At 40.4% G+C, this 21620-nt stretch overlaps 1 protein-coding gene across 1 annotated transcript; it reads left to right on the forward strand.

The window, feature by feature from the left end:
- Window positions 1-17571: 17571 nt before the first annotated feature.
- Window positions 17572-19803, forward strand: LOC308304802 (translocation protein SEC63 homolog; the record flags this gene model as incomplete). Its single annotated transcript, XM_080749432.1, has 1 exon — window positions 17572-19803. The coding sequence occupies one exon, from the start codon at window positions 17572-17574 to the stop codon at window positions 19801-19803; it is 2232 nt and encodes a 743-aa protein (XP_080605558.1).
- Between the last annotated feature and the right edge of the window lie 1817 nt (window positions 19804-21620).

The following is a 21620-nucleotide window of genomic DNA, read 5'->3' on the forward strand; positions in this document are numbered from 1 at the left end:
TATATCACGATTTAACAATTTAATGTAATGACATTTTAAATAACTGTTTTCAATTAAAACATTGCGAAAATGGCAAATCTACAAGCTACAAGACGTTGTATATTGTTATTTTATTTTTTATTTTTTTACAAATTGAACTCTGCAATACAATCCACCATTGAATGTCCCCCAGCATCCTAAATGTTTTTTTATAGAAAAGCTTTATGTTTCTTTTAGTGGTATTGTAGGAAATGTTTTTCTTTTTCCCCCCTCCTTCTACTGTGGCATTACACAACTTTTCTCTCCATGCAACCCAGACACACACACTCTGTACACTGTACATTAAAGCAGTGGAGGACATGCGTTCGTTCATGTTTTATATAAGTCACTGTTTTTATATAACAGTCAAACTTGGATGCTGACATGTTTACAGCAACACGATGAAGCCGGTCCTGGACGAGGACAAGCCAACTGACAAGCATGTTTTTTAGTAAAACAAAGTGTCAGTATCATGGTTTTTTAAAAAGAAAAATTGAGTAAAAATTCATATGATAGTGATCATACTGTATGTTAAACAGTGTTACACATTGAAACAATGGCCTTCTTTTATATGTCTATTATGTTCTGCTGGCTTGAGGAGAAATCTCTCAACTAATACAAACATATGTTGAATCAGAAGCCACGTTATACATCATGCCACACTTTGAAAAATGATTGGTTCCCATCTGGCTCTGATCGTCGATTCACGGCTACGTTCTTCCTTTTTTCACATTCTATAGCCACGGTGGGAGATGCAGGGTATGAAATCGAAAACCCCCAGGATTTATGGGACATTTTACTACAGTTGGAACCCTAATGTATTACATACTCGCATATCATTTCTATCATGACTTCTGTCATATGAAAACCTATTGACGCCAGAAGAATTATGCCTCTTAGGCTCCTCGGCGAAGCAGCGACGAGTCGACTTTTAGATTTGTCTGCACCATCCTACATTTTCTATTACGATTTTGTATGTATTTGTTTATATTAGAAAACGGCAAAGGCAAATGTATTTTGTTTTTGTATTCAGATATTTGAATAGATTGTCTGTCTCTGAGAAGTTGAACCTAATATCTATTCTAATACCACCACTTTTTCTTCTTTCAAACTGATAAACTGTAGGAGTCACACTGCTTCTTTAGGTCACAAAGGTGATTTATAGCAGAGTTTGCCAAACATTCTTCTGCAGAACCAAACTATTCATCAAGAAACTTGATATCCTATCTATTTTATTGTTCAGAACTACTTAAAAGCTTACAAAACTTTCTATTCATCATTACAGTCAGTGCCACTTGCAATTGTCTGCAGAAAGCTTTGGCAAACAATTTCTTCATAATACATTTAAATGTAATCTATCTGGAAACCCAACCTTAAGTCCGTACTTTTTAGTGCACATTTTATTTGTTACTCTACTATTGGACTTTTGTCCGGTTTACTTCATGTGTATAGGCCTGTTGAATGTCCTTAAGAACATCTGTGACACTATATACTCAAAAACTATCAACTATCTGTTTGTTCCAATAGTACCAGAAGTTCTTTATCTCTGCCATCTGGACAGTGAGGGGTGAGTTGATGTGCTCATGAGAACTGTCAAAGGGCGATTTACATGTCATGCTGAAGCAAAATATTATCCATTGATATGAAATCTGTGCGCCGGGGCGGTTGGGCTGGATATCTGAGAAGCGCGGGGGCCCTTGTAATCTTTTCACTGTGACTCCTGGCTCCTCCGCGCGACACTGGGAAAGGCGGGGTTAATTACATTAATCCAAAACAAATAAACGTTTGGCAGACCATGAAAGGCTGCGGGAAAGGGTCGCAGATTGAACCGACTTTGGAGTCCCAAACCTCAAGCTTTTGATGGTTTTCACTCGACTCAGAGACGGAGAACGCAGATTGGGTATCCCAACTGGAGCTGAACTGGTTTCTCCTCCTCTCTTTTTTTCTCTCCCTCTTCAGTCTCTCTTTTCTGTCTTTCTTGCGTTTTTTTTATTGTTAATCTTAACTCTCACTTCTCTCTCTCTCTGTGTGTGCCTTCATGTAGCCTACATCTTTCTCACTCTGTCAGTCTTTCGCTTTCTCTCTTTCTGTTCTATCCAACTTTCTCTTTTGTTCTATGTTTCATAGACTATCTCAGTCTTTCTCACTTTCCTTTTCTGTCTCTTTCTCTTTCTTCCCTCCATGCCTGTCGTCTCTCTCTTTCCTGTGGCACACTTCATTTAAGTTGTTTTAAAGACATTAGCAGGCAGATTCAGTTTCAATTCTAGACTATTTCAGAGACGTTTGGTTGACCAAAAAAAAACAAACAAAAAAAAACAACACAAAACAAACTGGATTTTAATTCAAGAACTCCCCTTCAGCATATAATAGAACTGATGCTAGATTTGCTTGCAATGAATGGAGTTAAATGCCTCAAAATGCAGCTGATATTGATCTGGTGCATTCTTACTTGCTTATATTCCTTCCTCTATTTCTTCGAGAAATTCCTTGACAGACCATCCTCTTCAGAGGCTAAAAGCTGTTTGTTGTCAGTAGATCCAGACAGTTTGATAAGGTTGCAGTTATTTTGTTATTTATTATTTATAGAGAGACATTTTCAAGATAATTCTTCTTTTGAACCAAGTCTCACTGTTCTGAATCATTATTTTGCTTATAGCACAAATACAACACAATTGTAGACTGAAAATAAAATGTGTGAAGTTTTATGTATTAGTAAAGGATTTTTGTTAACTGGGTGCACTTGGTTGTTGTGGTAAAAAGAAAGATTCCACTTTGCTGGACATTGCTACAGAGAAAAAGAATAGATCATCTTTGATCTTCTGTTCTGGACAATGGCCTGCTTCCATCAAGAGGAAGCACACCACAAGCAATATATATCTCAGATCTCAATGGCTCGGTGATGATGATGATGATGATACAAAAGCCTTCAGAAATTACTTGTTTTAGTTATTAATAACCGTATTATTCATAACCACTACACCTAATTATCCCATATTCTGATTTTCCTTGTGTTTAAGATATTATTACATTGTCTAATTGTGAAGCATCGATATGCATCAATGCTTGGGCACTTTGTCTTAATTGTTTGTTAGGTTGTTATATGCTCACATCGGGAGTAAACAATCACGCTGTCTTGTCGAGGGTGGTTCACAGTTAACAAACCCTGTAATAGAAAAGGACAAGAGGCCAAACCGAAACCCTTACAGCCCTTGTAACCTATGATTGTGAAAGAATTCCACTCCACTATACTATAAGTGTGTGAGAACTGGCTGTGAATGGCAAGCTTCTCACAGTATATCATCCATTGCTTGTGTAGCAATCTTGGGAACAAACATTATTCTCCCAGGCCTTGTTCTAGTGTACCCTCGCACCGGATCTTGACGAGGATTTACAGTGATGGCACCATGGAAGCACTGCGTGGCCTAATTTGTACTGGTCGTCCCTGATTGGGAAGATTATAGGCCTTGCCATGGCGGCGAAAAGTGTCACTGCCACAAGCCTCGAGTCGAGCCTCTTGATTTTCACAAATAAAATAAAATACGATCGGAAACATTCGTTGATGTGTGGTAGAGATAGGGCTGATATGGTATATGGGATTTCAGTGGGATGGCGCAACGTATAGCTGGGTTCTGGGGCTCCTCCAATTGTTTGGTTTGGAACTGTTATTTGGGGGTTTTCTGCACACAAACGGCCTGGTTTTGTGAGTGACAACATTTATTTGTTTGTTAAGAGCAATTAGGGTTTGAGGTTGCCTCATCAGAAATTATGCCACAGAGATTGGGGGAAAAAGCTATTGGTCTTTTCACATTAAGTGAGCTGGAAGATTTACTGCTACAGCACAGCTAAGCAAGTTTTGACTGAATGGGGATTTGATAAACTGATTAACTGAATGATATGAACATTGACCATAACATCATCTAATGAAAACCAACATTTCACTGTGATATGTGACACTGATAGAGTTATAAATGAAGTGATGGAACAATTATTTAGTTATTAGTTTAAGGGATGTGGGAATACAGCATACCCCCTATGAGTTTGAACATCTCCAGAAACATTCACACTGTAAAGTCTTGGCTTATCTCTTTGTTAGAATCCAAAAGAATTGCTGCCATTATAGGAACAAAGTTGGATTTAGAATTTCTATCTGCAATGCTTATTCTGTGGTGTGATGTGATGTTAGGACCAACTGAACCACTTAAACTATTTAATCTAAGCAGTGGTGGAAAGTAATTAAGCACATTTATTCAATTACTGTACAATTTTGAGGTAGTTTTACTTTACTGTAGTATTTCCAATTTCCTATACTTTTACACTATATCAGGGGCAAATATTGTAATTTTTACTCCATTATTACAATTATTTGAAAACTATAGTTACTAGTTAGACTACTTTGTATATGAAGAAATCAGAAAACTGTTACCTCTTCTGAGCATAAACAATTGCTGTAGATTACTACCCGTAATTGCCGGACCATGAGCCACAGCTCTTTTTCCCATGTTTTGAACCCTGTGGCTTATACAACGGTGCGGCTTATATAAAGATGTTTACAGCTAACGGCCAGTTAGTTAATTTTACAATGGTCTTTAACAAGGATTTATATGTAGATTTCTTACAGCTAACGGCCACCAGGGGCGCTCTAGCGGGAAGCAGGAATAGTCAGGCGCTTATAGTCAGGTGCGGCTTATATACCGTATGTAAACATTTGTTTTTGGAGCTGTGTGAAGCACAGGCTCCCTATACGTGGCCGTGTGGGTCTGTGTGTGTGTGTGTCTGTATGTAGCCTGAACTTCCTAAACTTCGGCACGCTACTAGTCCCACAGTTTTGCCACCACACACTCGCGCCATATGTCAAATCGACCGGCTTACTCGGGAATAGTCGGCTAGTAACTTGCTAAGAGAAAGGTTCAATAGTTTAATTGATATTAATTTATTAGTGAATTAATTTTCCCCATTGACTTATAATGGGAATCGCAAAAACTCACATTCAATTATTTGTCTCTCGCAAACCATAGGGGCTAGAGTTTCAAGACTTGGAGAGGAGGTTCATAATGATTTCAAGGATTAAATAAAAAATAATTGTGTCATTTGGCCGCATGGTGGCGCTATAACACCCCACTTTACGTTTTGGCCTGTAACTCTTGAACCGTAGGTCGGAAAATTAAAAATATTTTTTCCCTGGATTCCTTGGGTCATGACGCATCTCCCCATATAGGCCACGCCCATTTGCGCCATGATAGATTCTCCGCCATCTTGAATTTTCTCCAAAACACACTTTTTGCTCTTTTTCCTACATATTTTCTTCAAATGTCACAAAAATCGGTACACATGATCCACACACACACACACACACACACACACACACACACACACACACACACAGCTCCACTTCACACGGGTGTGATTTTTTGTTTTAAATTTTGCTGGTGCAGCTTATATTCAGGTGCGGCTTATAGTCCAGCAATTACGGTATATTAACATTAACCACTTCAGCCCTATTGAAACTTTGGGTATTTGAAAATAGCAGATCTACAAAATTGCGACTTTTAATACATTGTATCTGATGCCTTGTGAAACGGGACATTCTGCATAATGATTACTTTTACTTTTCGTACTTTTAAGTATATTTTGATGCCAATACTTTTGATTGCTTTTACTCAAGCAAATTTTGATTACCTGGAATTTTACTTGTAATAAGAGTGTTTCTACATTCCAGTATTGATACTTTTACTAAAGAAATCGAGTACTTTTTCCACCACTGATTCTTGGTGGTCCCCAGGGCTCCATGTTTTTTTCTCTACACCAAATATATATGCAAAAAATAGCCTTTACAACCCTGCAAGTGTTCTGAGCTTGCAGATCTGTTATTTTCACTAAATCTTTGCCCAAGAATAGCGAGCTTAGTATGCATTTTCACTTCCAGAAGTTTTGCTCAATGAAAACAGGGCATTAGAGTCCTTGTGGCGGCAGCAGTGCACAAACGTCTTCAGCAATGACTCATAAATATTGATTGTCACGACCCAACCCAATGTAGTATTATTCAGTATAATTAATTTACACTTAAATGTTTGACTGTTGGCGACAGTCATGTTGTTAATAATAATAAGTAATAATAAAAAGCTAAATAAAGGGCTAAAGCTACTGTGCAACTTTTTGAGTGCAAGAAGTAAATCTTTTTGAGGCAAACAAACAAGCAACCTGCTTTGACCACCAAAGATTAGGTCTTTCACAAACTAATGTACAAATAAATATACAGTACATGTATATAAATTATGTATGTAGGCCTACAGTACAGTAGGCCTATATATAAAATACATGATAGAATGTAACACGTTGGCCTACAAGTAAACAACATTAGTTTTTCTTCTCATAAATCAGTGCTATTGAATACCCTTTACGTCTGTGTGTTGGTTAAAAAAATATTGAACCAATGGAAAGTAGTAAAGGGTGCTTCGGACAAAACCTCCTAACTCCACTGGATCCTCACACTTTCTGCCAAACCAGTTAACTCCACCTGTTTGGCCTTTTTCTTTTTCATAAATACAAAACACTCTTTACGTCTGTGTGTTGGTTAAAAAGATATTGAACCAATGGAAAGTAGTATAAAGCACTGTGGCCAAAACCTCCTCCTAACTCCAATTGAGCTCCATGTTTTCTCATTTTCTGGAAAAAGAACATTTTGGAGTTGGCTGGTTTTGGCCCGACAGCAGAGATATGATGATCAGATAATTCAGTTTGAAAAAATAACAAATATATGTTTAAAAGGGAATGTTAAACTAATGGTCTTGGCTTATTACTTTGCCATCCTGACAGTTCTGTGACCGAATAGCTATCTCCTATGACCCAAGTCTGTGTTCCCGTTTCTGTACCACTGTTGTAGGGTTTTCTGGGGTTTGAGAGGCTGTATGTACTGCTGTATGTGTGTGTGCGTGTGCGTGTGCGTGTGTGTGTGTGTGTGTGTGTGTGTGTGTGCGCGCGCGCGTGCGCGTATGTGTGTGAGGATGTGTAGACGTAAGAGATGCAGCAGTCTTCTTGGCATTTAGAATTTCCTGTCAGCGCCTCAACAAACACAGCAATTGTTTATGCTCAGTAGAGGTAACAGTTTTCTGTTGTCTGATTTCTTCACATCTTTTCCGTTGAAAGAACTTTTCCAGATCAGTTTGTGTTCATCTTACACAACAGTTAAAAGATGGCAGTGCTGATCGCAAAAAGCTGTCCGGAAAATGTCTTTTTCACCACCTCATATCTCAGCCTGCAACTGCCTTTCTTGGGCAATATAGCATGCTGTGATTTAGCAGGAAGAGAATGTTTTACAATGAATGTTGGTGTTTTGAGCATTTTCTCTACCAATATAATTCTACACAAAAAAACAAAATCTTCACACAAGGCCGTAGTATACCGTAGTACAGATTCCTAAAAACTTAGAAACACAAATATCAATGCATTTTTCATAATCAACCATTGTCATTTTCTCTTTTTGACTGTCAGAGCAAAGAGTTCTTTTGCCGTTTGGTCGTTTGGTGATGAGACAGGCTTCCAAGATTCCAAGGACTACAAAGTTACTGATTTGAAAGAAAAGAAATTATGCTTAATTGATTACTTTAAACCATGCCTGTTATTACAGTGTACTGCATAAGAGATGCAGAAGGAGACATAATGAGCAGCTCGATATATAGTGTCAATCGCCTACAATGGACATTTTGAAGTTTATCCTCTTAAACCTTATATATTTCACTGACCCAAGTCCCCCGTGGTCAGTGCTAAGCCTCTTTAATTTTCCTTCTGAGGTTCTCAAACTATGGATTGGGACTCCTAGTGGGGCCATGGGAAGATGGAGGGGGATCTCACATTGATAACTGAAAATATAAAAATGTAGTATTAAGTTTCTGGCAACATTAGTCTATGCTTCCGTTTACAAATAACTCTTAACTATGTTGATAAGACACATTATCAGCAGGAATCACAGCGTTGTACATGCTTTTTCTGATAAATACTTTCATTCAAGCAATGTATGATTTATTATTTATTTCATCCGAAATTGTAGGCTACTATAACTATATAAATCATGTGTGGGGTATTGTTCTGCATGCATTCTCTGCACAAAATCTATTCTCCGTAAATAGCAGATCTACAAGCTCGCAAGAACAATCCCAGTACAAGGACGGTATGTGGTTAACTGTGTTGTGAGTGCATACACTAGCAGAAGTATCAACATAATACGTCTGAGGTACAGCCCATTATTAACAAATGATTTCCACAGTTCAAATAAAAAAGCAAAACAACCAGCTGATTGATGGGTAGACTGCACTGCAGAATCCCTGAAACACAGAAATATATCACAAAGCAGTCTTCCATCAGATCCTGTGTACTGCTTTTACTCTTTACTCAAGCTTGGCTTTGTTCCACCCCCTCTCCCACCCAGGTGTGAGTCAAACCTACAACCTACTAAACACTTAAGTCTGAGCCCACATTTGCCAGGTAGACTCATGAAATTCAATTTCCTCGGCTGCCTCCCTGCCCGCGTCTCGAGGGCTGAGAGCCAGTGTGTTTTGTGTACAGTAGAAGAAATCATGGCCACACAGAGATACCATTCCGTCCTTTACCTCCTTTGATGTCTAGAAAAGCGCCCGAGGGGGAGTATATGAAGAATTTGTTGATTACAGGATCACATATTCAGTACACATGTTGCCGCTGGATGCAGTGAGGTGTGTGTGTGTGTCTAGCTTTGGTTGCATGTCGAGTGTGACTGTTCAGTGTTCAACAGTTGCCAGTGGAAGCGATGCCGGTGCCAAGCCTCTGCCCTCGTCGCCAAGCCTGAGGTTTCTCATGGTGATTATCAATGGCAGATGTGAATCAAAAAGGTTTTTTTCCTAATTAACTTCGCTAAATATATAGACATAATAAGTGGCATTTGGCAGATGGTTTCATCCAGAGTGCCTTACAGTGCTGCAGCATGAGTGTACGGTACATTTTAGTATGGGTGGCCCCGGTAGAAACGTGTTAATGCCATGTTCTACACAGCTATACAGCCATACACCCAACATTTACATTCAAGTCTGTTCCCATACGGAAAGTAAGTTGTATCATTATGTATGACCAGAATTGTAACCACCCTCATCTGCAGTATCCACACAATGTTATCAGAGAGCGACTGCGGCGCTGATATTTGTATCATGAAATTCGGCCATTAAAGCCATGATGATTCATTTTTCTCATCCTTTCTTTTCTTCTTTTTTTTTATCTTATTATTATTATTATTATTTTTTTTTTTACAAATGTTCAAATTACAGGTGGATTATGCACCTTAAGATTGGACATGTTGGCTGTGTCAAAAGGTTGTCCTTTCCCGCATGTTCCTCTCTTTATTACCTAAATCTAAATAAAGCAATAAAAAAAGTTTCTTATATACCATATCGTCACTGTCTGGCCAAAACCTCTTAACTCCATTTTTGAAGTTTTTGATTTTTTGGCATAAATCAGGGCTATTGAACACCCTTTACATGTGAGTGTTGGTTAAAATAATATTGAAACAATGGAAAGTAGTAAAAAGTGCTTGGGACAAAACCTCCTAACTCCAAACTTTCTGCCAAACCAGCTAACTCCACCCGATTGGCCCTCTCTTTTGCTATTGAACACCCTTTACGTCTGTGTGTTGGTTAAGATAATAATTTGAACCAATGAAAAGTAGTAAAAAGCCCTTCGGTCAAAACCTCCTAACTCCAGTTGAGCTCATTTTCCCGAAAATGAACATTTTGGAGTTAGGAGGTTTCGGCCCGACGGCAGAGATATATCATAGCCCATCATTCTATGTCTCTAATCTAAAGTTACTGTCCCATTCAAATGGAGTTTTGAGGAGGAAAGGTTTGGGGATTTTATTCTCTAACCACACCAGTAATTACTATCCACACAATTTAGCATCAACAAGCCACGTACCATAATACTCTGGATAAGCAATCAGCAATCAAAATAAATATGGGTAACAGGAGCCATCTCAAATGTATTACCCTGTCGATTCAACATCTTCTTTTCTACAGCCATACTCCCATACATAACGTAAACAATCAATGAACATGTGCATAAGCCAGCAGAGACCAACAGTATACAGTACAGATGCATAAAGTGCAATTAATAGTCATAACAATTATACAACAAATAATACATTATATGCATTATATAACCATCATCATTTCATTACATATAAACTATTTATTCAAATCTGAATGTTTGAACCGATATTACCACATATGTAAAATATACTATGGCTATACACCATACTTATGTCAGCTTAAATAGGTGGATAAACTGCTTCCCAGACGGTTAGGGTCAGGGTTGGGAGGGTCCATTTTACTCTGATACAATTTACAATTTGGGCATTTAGCAGACGCTCTTAATCCAGAGCGACTTGCAATAACCAAGGACAGCAAAGGGTAATACATTAAAGATAAACAAATGCTCAGGATTTCGTTGCATAGATCAGTTTAAGCCTCTCTGCAAGCTTGGCTATTGGGCAATACAGTTTCCACAGATCACCTCAGTTTCCAAAGAACAAGCTGTGCCTCGAACCCACTGGCAGCAGGTGCTCAAGGTACATTTGCTCAAGTACTGTACTTAAGTACAGCTTTGAGGCACTTTGAGTATAATTTTTTCCCCCCAATATTTATACTTCTACTCAGAAGCCAATATTATACTTTTTACTCCACTACAAACTTTCCTCTTCCACCCCGGATATGAATCCGTTTTCCTGTTCAAGGGCTATGAATTGAATCTTGGCCATCAGGTCAAACTTTGTGTCAGATCCTGTGTCTATAGGTGAGACACGACCTTTGATACGATCTAAATGTCTCAATAGAAGAGCAGGGAGGAGACAAAATACAGCCACCCCAAAAGAATAAGTTATATTGTATTAACATAAAATAAAGTTACATAGTGCTGCTTGAAGTCTTTTGTAGGCTACTTTTAAGTACATTGTGGAATACAGTATCTTTACAGTATGTTTTCTACTGTTTGGCATTGATACTTTTACTGAAGTAAAAGTAACAATAGCTCTTCCTCCACAGCTGGAAACAGGTGGCAGGGGGTTATCAGCAAAACATCTCCCCCTTGGCAGATACTGAGAAAATGACTGTTAACTAGGTTTACGCTGCATTTCCTTGGACGCCACTGTACATATATACGTGAGATAACGATCTCTGACTCTCACATGCTTGTAGTACAGCGCGCTACATGACACGACTACCCGTGCTCTGTCTTTGTCTTGGTACTCCCACCCATCACCCACGTGCAAAAATACAAACCCATCCTCTACAGTGTACAAATACCGCACGCAGACGCACACAGACACATGCACACACGCACACGCACACACACACACACACACACACACACACACACACACACACACACACACACACACACACACACACACACACACACACACACACACACACACTGGCAGACACGCCGAGTGAGTCACTGCCTGTCGACTGTGTGTATATGTGAGAAGACAGCAGTCTTCTGACCACAGTCAAAACTTGACATTTTCTCATGCCTCCATCTAATTTATCAAAGTTCAGACAAAAAAGGGCCCATGGGCTTTGCTTTTTCTGCAATCTCGTCTTGCGTTTGATGCCCCGAGACACAAAAGGCCCAGCACAAACAAACATTTGACATGGTCATTCATTCTGCGTGGCCATTTGAAATGTGAAAACAAAAAAACAAAAGCTTGATTCATTTTTATTTATTCACTCTTATTTACGTTTCCTAGGGAGCTTGCGTCTTGACAATTAGGCTATTCCGCTGCACATAAATGAAATGGAGGAACCCGTTCAATTTAAAGCTATAACACCCTCTCTTTTGGCCTATCCCAGGATAGTGGCTTACATCAGTGCGTCTCAAACCTTTTCCAGGCAAGGACCCCCAAAATGTAAATGTATTTGGCTGCGGAGCCCATCTGAAAATGTTTTGTGCCAGGGACCCCCAGAGGAGAAGATTTATGTAATATGAACTTAAATCTAATATCTTTTTTAAAGATTTCCCTGGAATTTCCCCCAATATCACAACTGATGAATATAGTGGGGACGACAAGTTGTGCTTTTATCTGCCTTAATGCCTAATTGGGTGGGTATTCAAGGCAAATGGTACAAGAAGAGCTAATACAGTCAGGTATGTTCAGAAAATTACATCACTTTACTATACTGTATGCAGGCTTTAGAACCAGGAAAATACACTTATTCCATATTACAATGTTACAATGTACAAAATCCCAGATGATATCTATATCCTCATACATTGATATCATCATTTCAAGGCCGAGCCTATAACAGAATGATTAGAGAAAGATTTAAGTTTAATCCTCAGAATGTTGCTTCATGTGTTTCAACATTGTGTCACACCTTGTGTTATATTTCCATTTCATTATATTGCTGTAGCTGGTATCTACTTTAAATATTATCGATATATCATCTGTGATTTTGGATATTGTACTAGTCTATCATGATATGACACAAGTGTTGTCCGATCCTGGTTTAAAGGCTACATTACAGTAATGAGATGTCATAGGCTGAACTTACCTGACTGTTCTATTCTTACTTGCCTTTGCCCACTTAGTTTATTACATAGACATACTGATGATTACTTATCATTGTGTAACTATTTTAATTCATCCCATCAAAACCGTCACACTATCAAATCAAGGTTTGATTTCGATTACCCTTTTGTCCATATTGCCCAGCCATAAAGACAAGGCAGTATTTGTACTGCTACGCCCTTAGTCCTGTAAATTGCGCTCAACATTCCCGTCTTCCAACCTGTATGCGTATCATTTGAACAAAGTTCACCACACGCCGCACATGAACTGAATTGCCCCTTCGTTAATGGTTTTCAGTTTGATACTCTTGGATGGATGTCTCTTGGGAGTGATTTCATTCAACCTTTCCGATCTGTCATTCCCATTGCCACACCATTTAATCACAGAAATCCTGCCAAATTTGAGGGAGTGGAAACTCCAAACCTAGGCTATAGGCTCAGGGGCGTCAATTGGGTATGGCAGGGGTATGCAGCTGCCATACCCTGGGTCCAGAGGGGAAAATAAAAGTTACTTTTAAATATAAATCCATGAATATCTCTTTGTCTATCTGTGCTGGTTATTATGTTATCATGAATATCTCTTTGTCAATCTGTGCTGGTTATTATGTTGTTAAATTACAGTAAAATAACTACAAATGCAAAATGTAACAAAATGGTCACTTTAACAAGGTATCATAATTATATTCTCCACAACTGTATTCTCCCCATCTTGACAGAATAGTATATTCCCAGGTTCCGCAGGTCAGCTGCACAGGTGCAATTAATTATTGTTAATTGTGGCACGTTTACGCCCGGTTTAGCCACAGTTGAACAACTGTTCCAGGCCAAGAAACCATATAAATATTTGGGGGAAAAAATAGAATGTACTTCTTAAAATAAATGTATCATGCCTGTTGCTAAGGTATGGCAACATGACTGGTGTCTTGCACGCGCGCGAAGACACCAGTCATGTTGCCATACCTTACCTTTTTCTGAACTGACGCCACTGTATAGGCTACATCTTTTAAAACGCTCCTTTTTCTTCTACTACTACTTTTTTTTTAGTTTAAACCATAATCAGTTTTAGCTGGTTCTACAGAACCTGAAGGTAAAAATGTCTTTGGTCTCGGGCTGTTTGAATAAGGGAACATGAGCAATATGATTTATATCCCCATATTAACCCAACTTCCACTCCATGCTGGAAAAAGTGGCAGCATGCAGTGAAGTCATTGACTCAGTGACTCCTAAGAAGATTTTGGGATGGATGGATGGCTGGATGGATGGATGGATGGATAGGATGGAAGGGAGGATGGAGGGCTTTGGACCCTGATTGAACCGCAAAATAAATAGAAATAAAAAAAAGAAGCAAAGAAAAGAAAAAAAGATGACATAGTGCTTTATTTACCCATATGTTGTAAATTATGGCATCTGTTTACAATTTCTTTTATTTACTCTGTAGATGCGGGCTCCGGGTTGATTAACATTTTCTGTTATGTTTGTCGTCTTCGGGAAGAGGTCGTGATTGGCAGTTGGTGACGGCTGTTTGATGTGAGCGTATAGGGTTGGCTTTGAAGCGCGGGGATGAAAGGACGACATCCAGATATGACTTGAGGATAACCTAAAAAATGAAATTTGGCTGCGCCGGGGAGGCGACCGACAGGCGACAAAGATGTTACCAGTTGTTGATGAAATGTTATTGGAGATACGATGATGCAAGAACCCATAAAAAGATGGAGATGGAAACTTCCCACCGCTCATCAGGAAATTGAATGCGTTTAATGACATCAAGCTGCGGATATTGGTGGAGAATGGTGTAGCCATATCTGTTCTTCTCAGCCCCATGATGTGATCTGTTTTATAATTGTATCTATGTTTAAATCAATTTAATTGCACATATTAAATATAGTTAATTGCTCTCTCCAGTGTGGTTGGTTTCAGTTGTTCTTGATAAACATTAAATCCATCAAAGAAGTAGTAGAGGCTATGCCCATAATAGGGGCCTAATATGGGCCTATAGCCTATATGTCATCCTAATGACACAGCCTATAAAATGGGTTTGAGCTGAGGGGGACAAAATCTGATTAACCAATCATGAGACATAGATGGAAAGAACAGGCTATACTGTATGCATTGAAGGATAATATTAAAGTATTTAGGCTTTAATCCATAATTAGATGGGACCACCTGTCCATTTGCGCTGGCATGTAGGCAGGCAGGCAGACAGGCAGGCAGGCAGGCAGGCACACAGGCAGGCAGACAGGCAGGCAGGCACACAGGCAGGCAGGCAGGCAGGCAGGCAGGCAGGCAGGCAGGCAGGCGGGCAGGAAGAAAGCTGATTCTCAGCAAAAAAAATGCAGCAGTTCAGCTTTTAAAGTCTGATTTATTTGTCGTATGAAGGCAAAAACTATTTATAGCAGCGAGCGATATCGGCATGCCGGGTTCAATTGCAATAGTTGTTTTCTCCTTTTAGAGAAAGTGATTACAACTTCATGCAATTGCTTTTTAAAATATAAATGTAGGAATAGATTATGTGTGCTTCTGTATTCATTTATAATTTGTATATAATTATACAAATATAATTTTGCTCGTAGTGCAGTAAACAAAACTAAACCCCAAAATTTGAAGAACTCAAAGTGAAAATAGCCTATGGAATATGGAAACACATATCCCTTATTCAGAAAACAGGAAGAACTATATGACATATATAGAATATAATGTTATCGTCATTGTTTGATTTCTTTTCACTTTATGGACTATAGTGTGTTTTGTTCGTTTTCAGCAGGAGAAATGGCCAATAGAAATAGAAATCTAGATATGTTGAACAATTATTTACAAATAATGTGGCATTTATGTACAGTTTAAAATGGCTTAGGCATAAATTAGACCATTAAATGTGTAAAGCTGTGAAGCAGGAACTCAAGGAGTGAATTTTGTCACTGGGAAACTGAGGAAACAATAAATCAATTAGGCTTTAATGTACTGTGTATAGCCTATATCACTAGTTATAGGAGTAATAAATTAAAATATTTAACAGATTTTTAAATGCTCCACAGCTCAAAACGATTAAAGTTGTATCAACTTAAAAAGAGAATATTTTCTATTATGGTCCATAATAAAACTGCTAATGGGAGACCGATTGTGACCAGATCCCCCATCCCTAACAACACTGACATCTAGTGGCCGAAACCGCTCAAGACAATGAAGACATCTCTCAGATGGATGCCTTTATCAAAAAACTTTATCATGGCTGCCTAAAGCGTTCAAATTTCTTGAGAAAAAAGAAATTAAATTCATGAGAAAAACTATGCAACTAGTCTGTAGCTGCAATTTTTTCCAATGCACACTGAGACACAATTTAAAAAGTCGTTTTGACAAATTGGCCAATGAGGGAGGGGACAGGCAACTTGAAAATGTTCACAACAAATTCAATGTATCTACTGTATATTGTAAACAAACTGGAACCGTGTACAAATAGCATGTGATTAAAAATACATTGTCTAAAAGTCAGGACCTGCCTCATTTTGAGCTGAAGCTAATACCAAGCCCTATTTTATTTTGTGACAAAAGTACGCTGTGAAGTGCCTTGTTTTGAGTAGCTTGTTGTCAGCTGCACTTGCAAGGGAAACCATACAGTATCTAGACCTACTTTGAGGGTTTGGCAAGGTTCCATCCACTGAACCACATCCCTGTATTTCTGTGAAAAAACAAACCTGCATGCACAAAACTTTACCTAACCAAGGACATAATATCCTCACCTGTGAAACTGAACTCAATTAATCTTAATGTTACACTACTAGACTGGTGCCCGTTGGGCAGAATAGTCACCATTGACATCCAGTCGTGCAATCCATGTTGTATCCGTCCGTCCGTCCGTCCGTCCGTCCGTCCGTCCGTCCGTCCGTCCGTCCGTCCGTCCGTCCGTCCGTCTGTCTGTGTCCCTTTCATGCCCATAAATTATATGGAGATCTCTTATCTCTGTCTGCTGGCTGTCTTGTATGCCCATATATGGTGTTCTGTGTCCAGGGCCAGTCTGTGACGTCAGTACTATGACGTCAGAGTACAGACAGTCAGTCAGACAGTGGGTCAGACAGACAGACAGACAGACAGACAGACAGACAGACAGACAGACAGACAGACAGACATTTGGTAAATGAATAGTTATATAGATTAGATTGTTCGGTAAATTAATAGTTAGATTAGATGTGACACATTGACACATTGTGGATAATAGTCTGAAATAAATATTGAGGGATTTAGTTCTTGGACAGCTGGCAGAATGTAAAGGTAGCTCTCCAAAATAGACTGCTACAGCTTGGGAGGCAGTGGCTCAGGGGTAGAGTGGGCGTCTTAGAACACGGAGGGTTCCCGAAGGGTCCCAGTTCAATCCCGGGCTCCCCCAGAGTTAGTGTCGAAGTGTCTTTACTTCAGTCTCACATGTCACAAATAACAACTTCCTTGTCTCAGTGAGTGCTCTTCACGTAACGTCAGCGTTCCCATCTCCCAATTGGGATCGATCTCTTAAGGGTACCGTAACCACTACAGTATAGCAACGCACAGCATACCCCATGTATCACAGTGTGACCCATGTTATTAGAACATAACAGTAATGGTCTTAAGAACCGTCCCTGGACAGACAAACAGACAACACAAAGACAAGGACAAAAACATAAATAATCCGCCCTCTGCCTTCAGCCTGGTGGAGACCAGGCCTGTTTGATATGAATGCCTCACTTTCACATAGTGTGGTTTCATCTGTCAGCATCACTTGCGATGTCATCATGACAATGATAATGATATCATCACCAGTGTCCACTGTTCAGTGTCCACTGACAATCTGTTTGGTTATCAGTTGTGATGTCATCGTGACATCTCAAGTGATAATGATATCATCACCAGTGTCTATACTGACCGTCTGTCCAGTCATATAACACAGTGGGTTTCATAGGCGGAGCACAGTGGTGGAGAAGGGGACCTGAGCGCAGTTAAGAAATGGCAGGACAACAGTTCCAATATGATGACAGTGGCAATATATATTACTATTTCCTAGCCTCGCTTGTTGGACTTATTGTGGTCCCAGCCACATATTACCTCTGGCCCCGAGATCAGGACGCCGAACAACTGTACCTGAAGAGCCTGAGCAGGGTCCATGGCAGGTGTCTGTGGTACCAACTCAGGCTGAAGACACAGCAGAGCATCGTTCCTAGGCTAAAGAAAGCAGCCTTGTTATTTGGCTGGCTTGTGTTTTTGCTGCTAGCCTACAAGGTGTCTACACTAGATGGAGAGCGCCACCAGCCGTATAATCCATATGATGTCCTCAACCTGGGACAGGGTTCATCGCTGTTAGAGATTAAGAAGGCATACCACATGCTCTCACTGAAGTACCACCCTGACAAAGGTGGTGATGAGGCCAGCTTCATAGAGATTGCCAGGGCCTACGCTGCTCTGACTGATGCACAATCAAGACAGAACTGGGAACGGTATGGCAATCCAGATGGTCCAGGACAGATCCGTTTTGGCATTGCCCTGCCCGCTTGGATTGTGGACAAGAACAACAGTATGCTGGTGCTGCTGGGATATGGACTAGCATTCGTGATCATCATTCCGGCTATTGTGGGACAATGGTGGTACCGCTCAATCTGCTACAACGGAGACATCCTGATCAACACCACTCAGCTCTTCATGCACTTCATGTACAAGACACCCAACATGAACCTGAAGCGGCTAGCCATGGTGCTGACGGCAGCCTGTGAGTTTGACCCGAACCATTCAGAAGCCACAATAAGACCAACAGACAACACCGAAGTGCCAGAGTTGATGCGTAAGTTGGGGAACCTTGATGTTAAGAAAAAGGAGCCTCCGTTCTATTGCCCATACAGCCTGAAGGCCAGGGTCCTGGTACTGGCCCACCTGGCACGTATGAAGGTGTCTGAGGACTTAGACGAAGACCAAAGGTTTGTGGTAAGGAAGTGCCCAGCGCTCCTTCAGGAGATGGTCATTGGGGGCTCTCGACTTAACGCCATGGCCAGTCGCCTAGGTGTCAAATCACCCTGGCTGGTGTCCATTGAGAATTTCATGAAGCTGTCTCAGATGATAGTACAGGGTCTGCAAGAGACCAAGTCACCTCTGCTCCAGTTGCCCCACATTGAGGAGGAGCACCTCCGCTTTTGCGTCTCCAAGAAGTATAAGGTGCAGACACTGCAAGACCTGGTGGGTCTGAGACACGCCAACAGACGCAGCATGCTGCGCTTCCTGGGAGAGGAGGAATACGATGAGGTCATGGCTGTCCTGGGGAGCTTCCCGCATCTCACCATGGAAACCAAGCTGCAGGTCCTTGATGATGAAGACAGCAATAACATCACAGCTGGCTCTGTTGTCACAGTCACTGTCACTTTGACCAGAAGGAAAATGGCAGATATGTTTGAGCAAGACCAGGAGGCAAAGTGTTGCCCAGGAGAAGAGGTCGCCGACATAGACGATGGGCAGGCAGACTTAAACAAGAACAAGACAAAAGTTGGGCAGAAGGACAAAAAGAACAAGTCCAAAAAGACGAAACAGCCCATGAAGAAGAGTACTCCCGCACCGGCCTCTAAGGCCAAGCAGGCCAATGGCAACATGGCAGGAAATAAGGTGGTGGTAGTGCGAGATGTTAGTGGATTGAAGGTGGACAATGAGGAGGCTTCAGATGAGGGCGAGGCCAACAAAGACTCTCCCAGTGAGAGGGACGAGGAGAGCAACAAACAGAGAAACACTGAGGTGGACAAGATGGCAGGTGACGAAGGAGAGGAGTGGGAGGCTTTGCAGCAGAGCATCCAGAGGCGGAAGCGCGCTCTGCTGGACACCAAGTCCAAGGTCACCCACGCAGTCTACAGCCTCTGCTTCCCAGAAGAGAAGCAAGAGTGGTGGTGGCTGTACATTGCTGACTGCCAGGAGCAGACCCTGGTCTCCATACCCCACCATGTCTGTACACTCCAAGACACAGAGGAGGTGGAGCTGCAGTTCCTGGCCCCGCCCAAAACAGGAAACTATCAGTATTCTGTTGTCCTGCGGTCCGACTCCTACATGGGACTGGACCAAATCAAACCACTGAAGCTGGAGGTCCACAAGGCCAAGGCCGTGCCAGACAACGAGCCCCAGTGGGACATACCAGAGACGGACGAAGAGGGTGAAGAGCTGGAGGACAACGACATGAAGGGCAGCAAAGAGTACGAGGACAATGATTGAACACATGTACATGCGCGTGCACGCACACCACACACACCACCACCACGGTCCACCATACACCAAAGCTCCGCACCTACACCGCAATTTCTCCCCTTACAATGACACAGACTGTGACGACTCCACACGTTTCTATAGAGATTATGAGACGTATTATACTGTAGTTCTGTTCACTTGTGATAGAAATGTGAATGCAGCAAAGGTAAAAGGTGTGGTCGCAAAAATTGTCGGTAAAAAGGAGAAACAAAATTAAAGAAAAACAAAGAAAAACTAGACAGCCTCCATTTTTAAATACATTTATAAATTGTTGTTTTGCTTGAGCCCCTGTTTGGTAGAAATGACAAAAACATTATATGGTGTTGGTGTTGATGCCATTGTAGTGCATGGGAGTTGTGAGATTCCTTTTTTTTGTATAGTTGGACAATGCCTTATAAATACAACCAAACAATACCCCAATCATACTTTTATGGCGGTCCTTATGTGCTATATGTTTCGAAAGCATGGAGTGTGTTCTAATTGTAATTTGAATTTCCTAATTTCTTACAACTTTTTAACATTCATGTCAGACAGTTTCAATACTAAGATATTCTCTTCATAGTAACAGATTTTAAAACCCATAATACATCATGCTTCTCCAAACAAACAAACAAACAAACAAACAAAACCTCTAATCCCCACATGGGCAACATATAGCCTGTGGCGAATCAATCTCAATCCAGCCTGTGAGGGGTGCTATTTATGGATTAATTTTATTAAGCATCCCGCGAAGCTTGGCCAATGTGACCCTGGCCATACAGATACCAATGCCAATGACAGTCCGGACAGACACGGGACAAACAGACAAAGCCAGATGTAGGAATGGTTATAAATGAGTACAGTATATTCAATACAATACTTTGAGTACAGTCCTTAAATGGTAATTAAATGTTTATAATTATGATTTGTGAAACAGTCAGCCATGTGATATATAATAGACCTATGTGTTTCCAGTTACCTATGGTTGTGCATATCATGCAGCTGGCAAGATATATATTACAAGGCTAATTAAGTGCATTGAAGTGGACTGTTTTATAAGTCAAATAGCCTATTGTAACACAATATGTCATGTCTACAAAATTCAAGTTTTAACATAATTCAGCATAATTAAGCATGTCTTTCAAATTTAAATTCAGTTGTCTAGTATGTAGCCTCAGTATGGTCTTCTGGAATATTGATTGTCCACAAAATATTTATTTTATTACTTTAGGCCTATATTTTAGTGTACTTTATGCTAGTGTGGGGTGGAAGGGAGGGAATCTGCTATCTGAGTGCATGCTCCCCCAACACACAAAACACAAAAAATACTCTTCTGTAATTATTTTCAAAGAATGTGTAGACCAATCGAACAGGTAAATATTGTAATAAGTAGCCTACTAAAACCTGCGATCAAACTGTGACAGACTTTGTCTGTATATGTACGTACGTTGGTATGTCCTGCGTCTTTATGTACTGTATGTCCCTTTCCATCCCACATAGGCCAAGCTTCGTGGGACGCTTAATGAAATGAACTCACAAATAGCACCGCTCACTTCACATATTGGTGTGATTTTTATCCCTCTACAATAGAATGTATGACCAGTGGTTTTAAGCTATCAAGTTTTAAAACCTTTAATCTAAATTGCAGTATTGATACTTTTACTGAAGAAAAAAATACTTTTTCCACCATTGGCCTGTCAACTAGAGGTCAACTATGGGCCATTGGGAGAAGATTAGTTGTAAGCAGACATAGTCTATGTCTGCTTACTGTTACAACTAATCTTCTTTGCAGTCCTGACTCCTGA

Source organism: Nannobrachium achirus (genome assembly GCF_963921795.1).
Source record: "Nannobrachium achirus genome assembly, chromosome: 19".
Classification (NCBI taxonomy): domain Eukaryota; kingdom Metazoa; phylum Chordata; class Actinopteri; order Myctophiformes; family Myctophidae; genus Nannobrachium; species Nannobrachium achirus.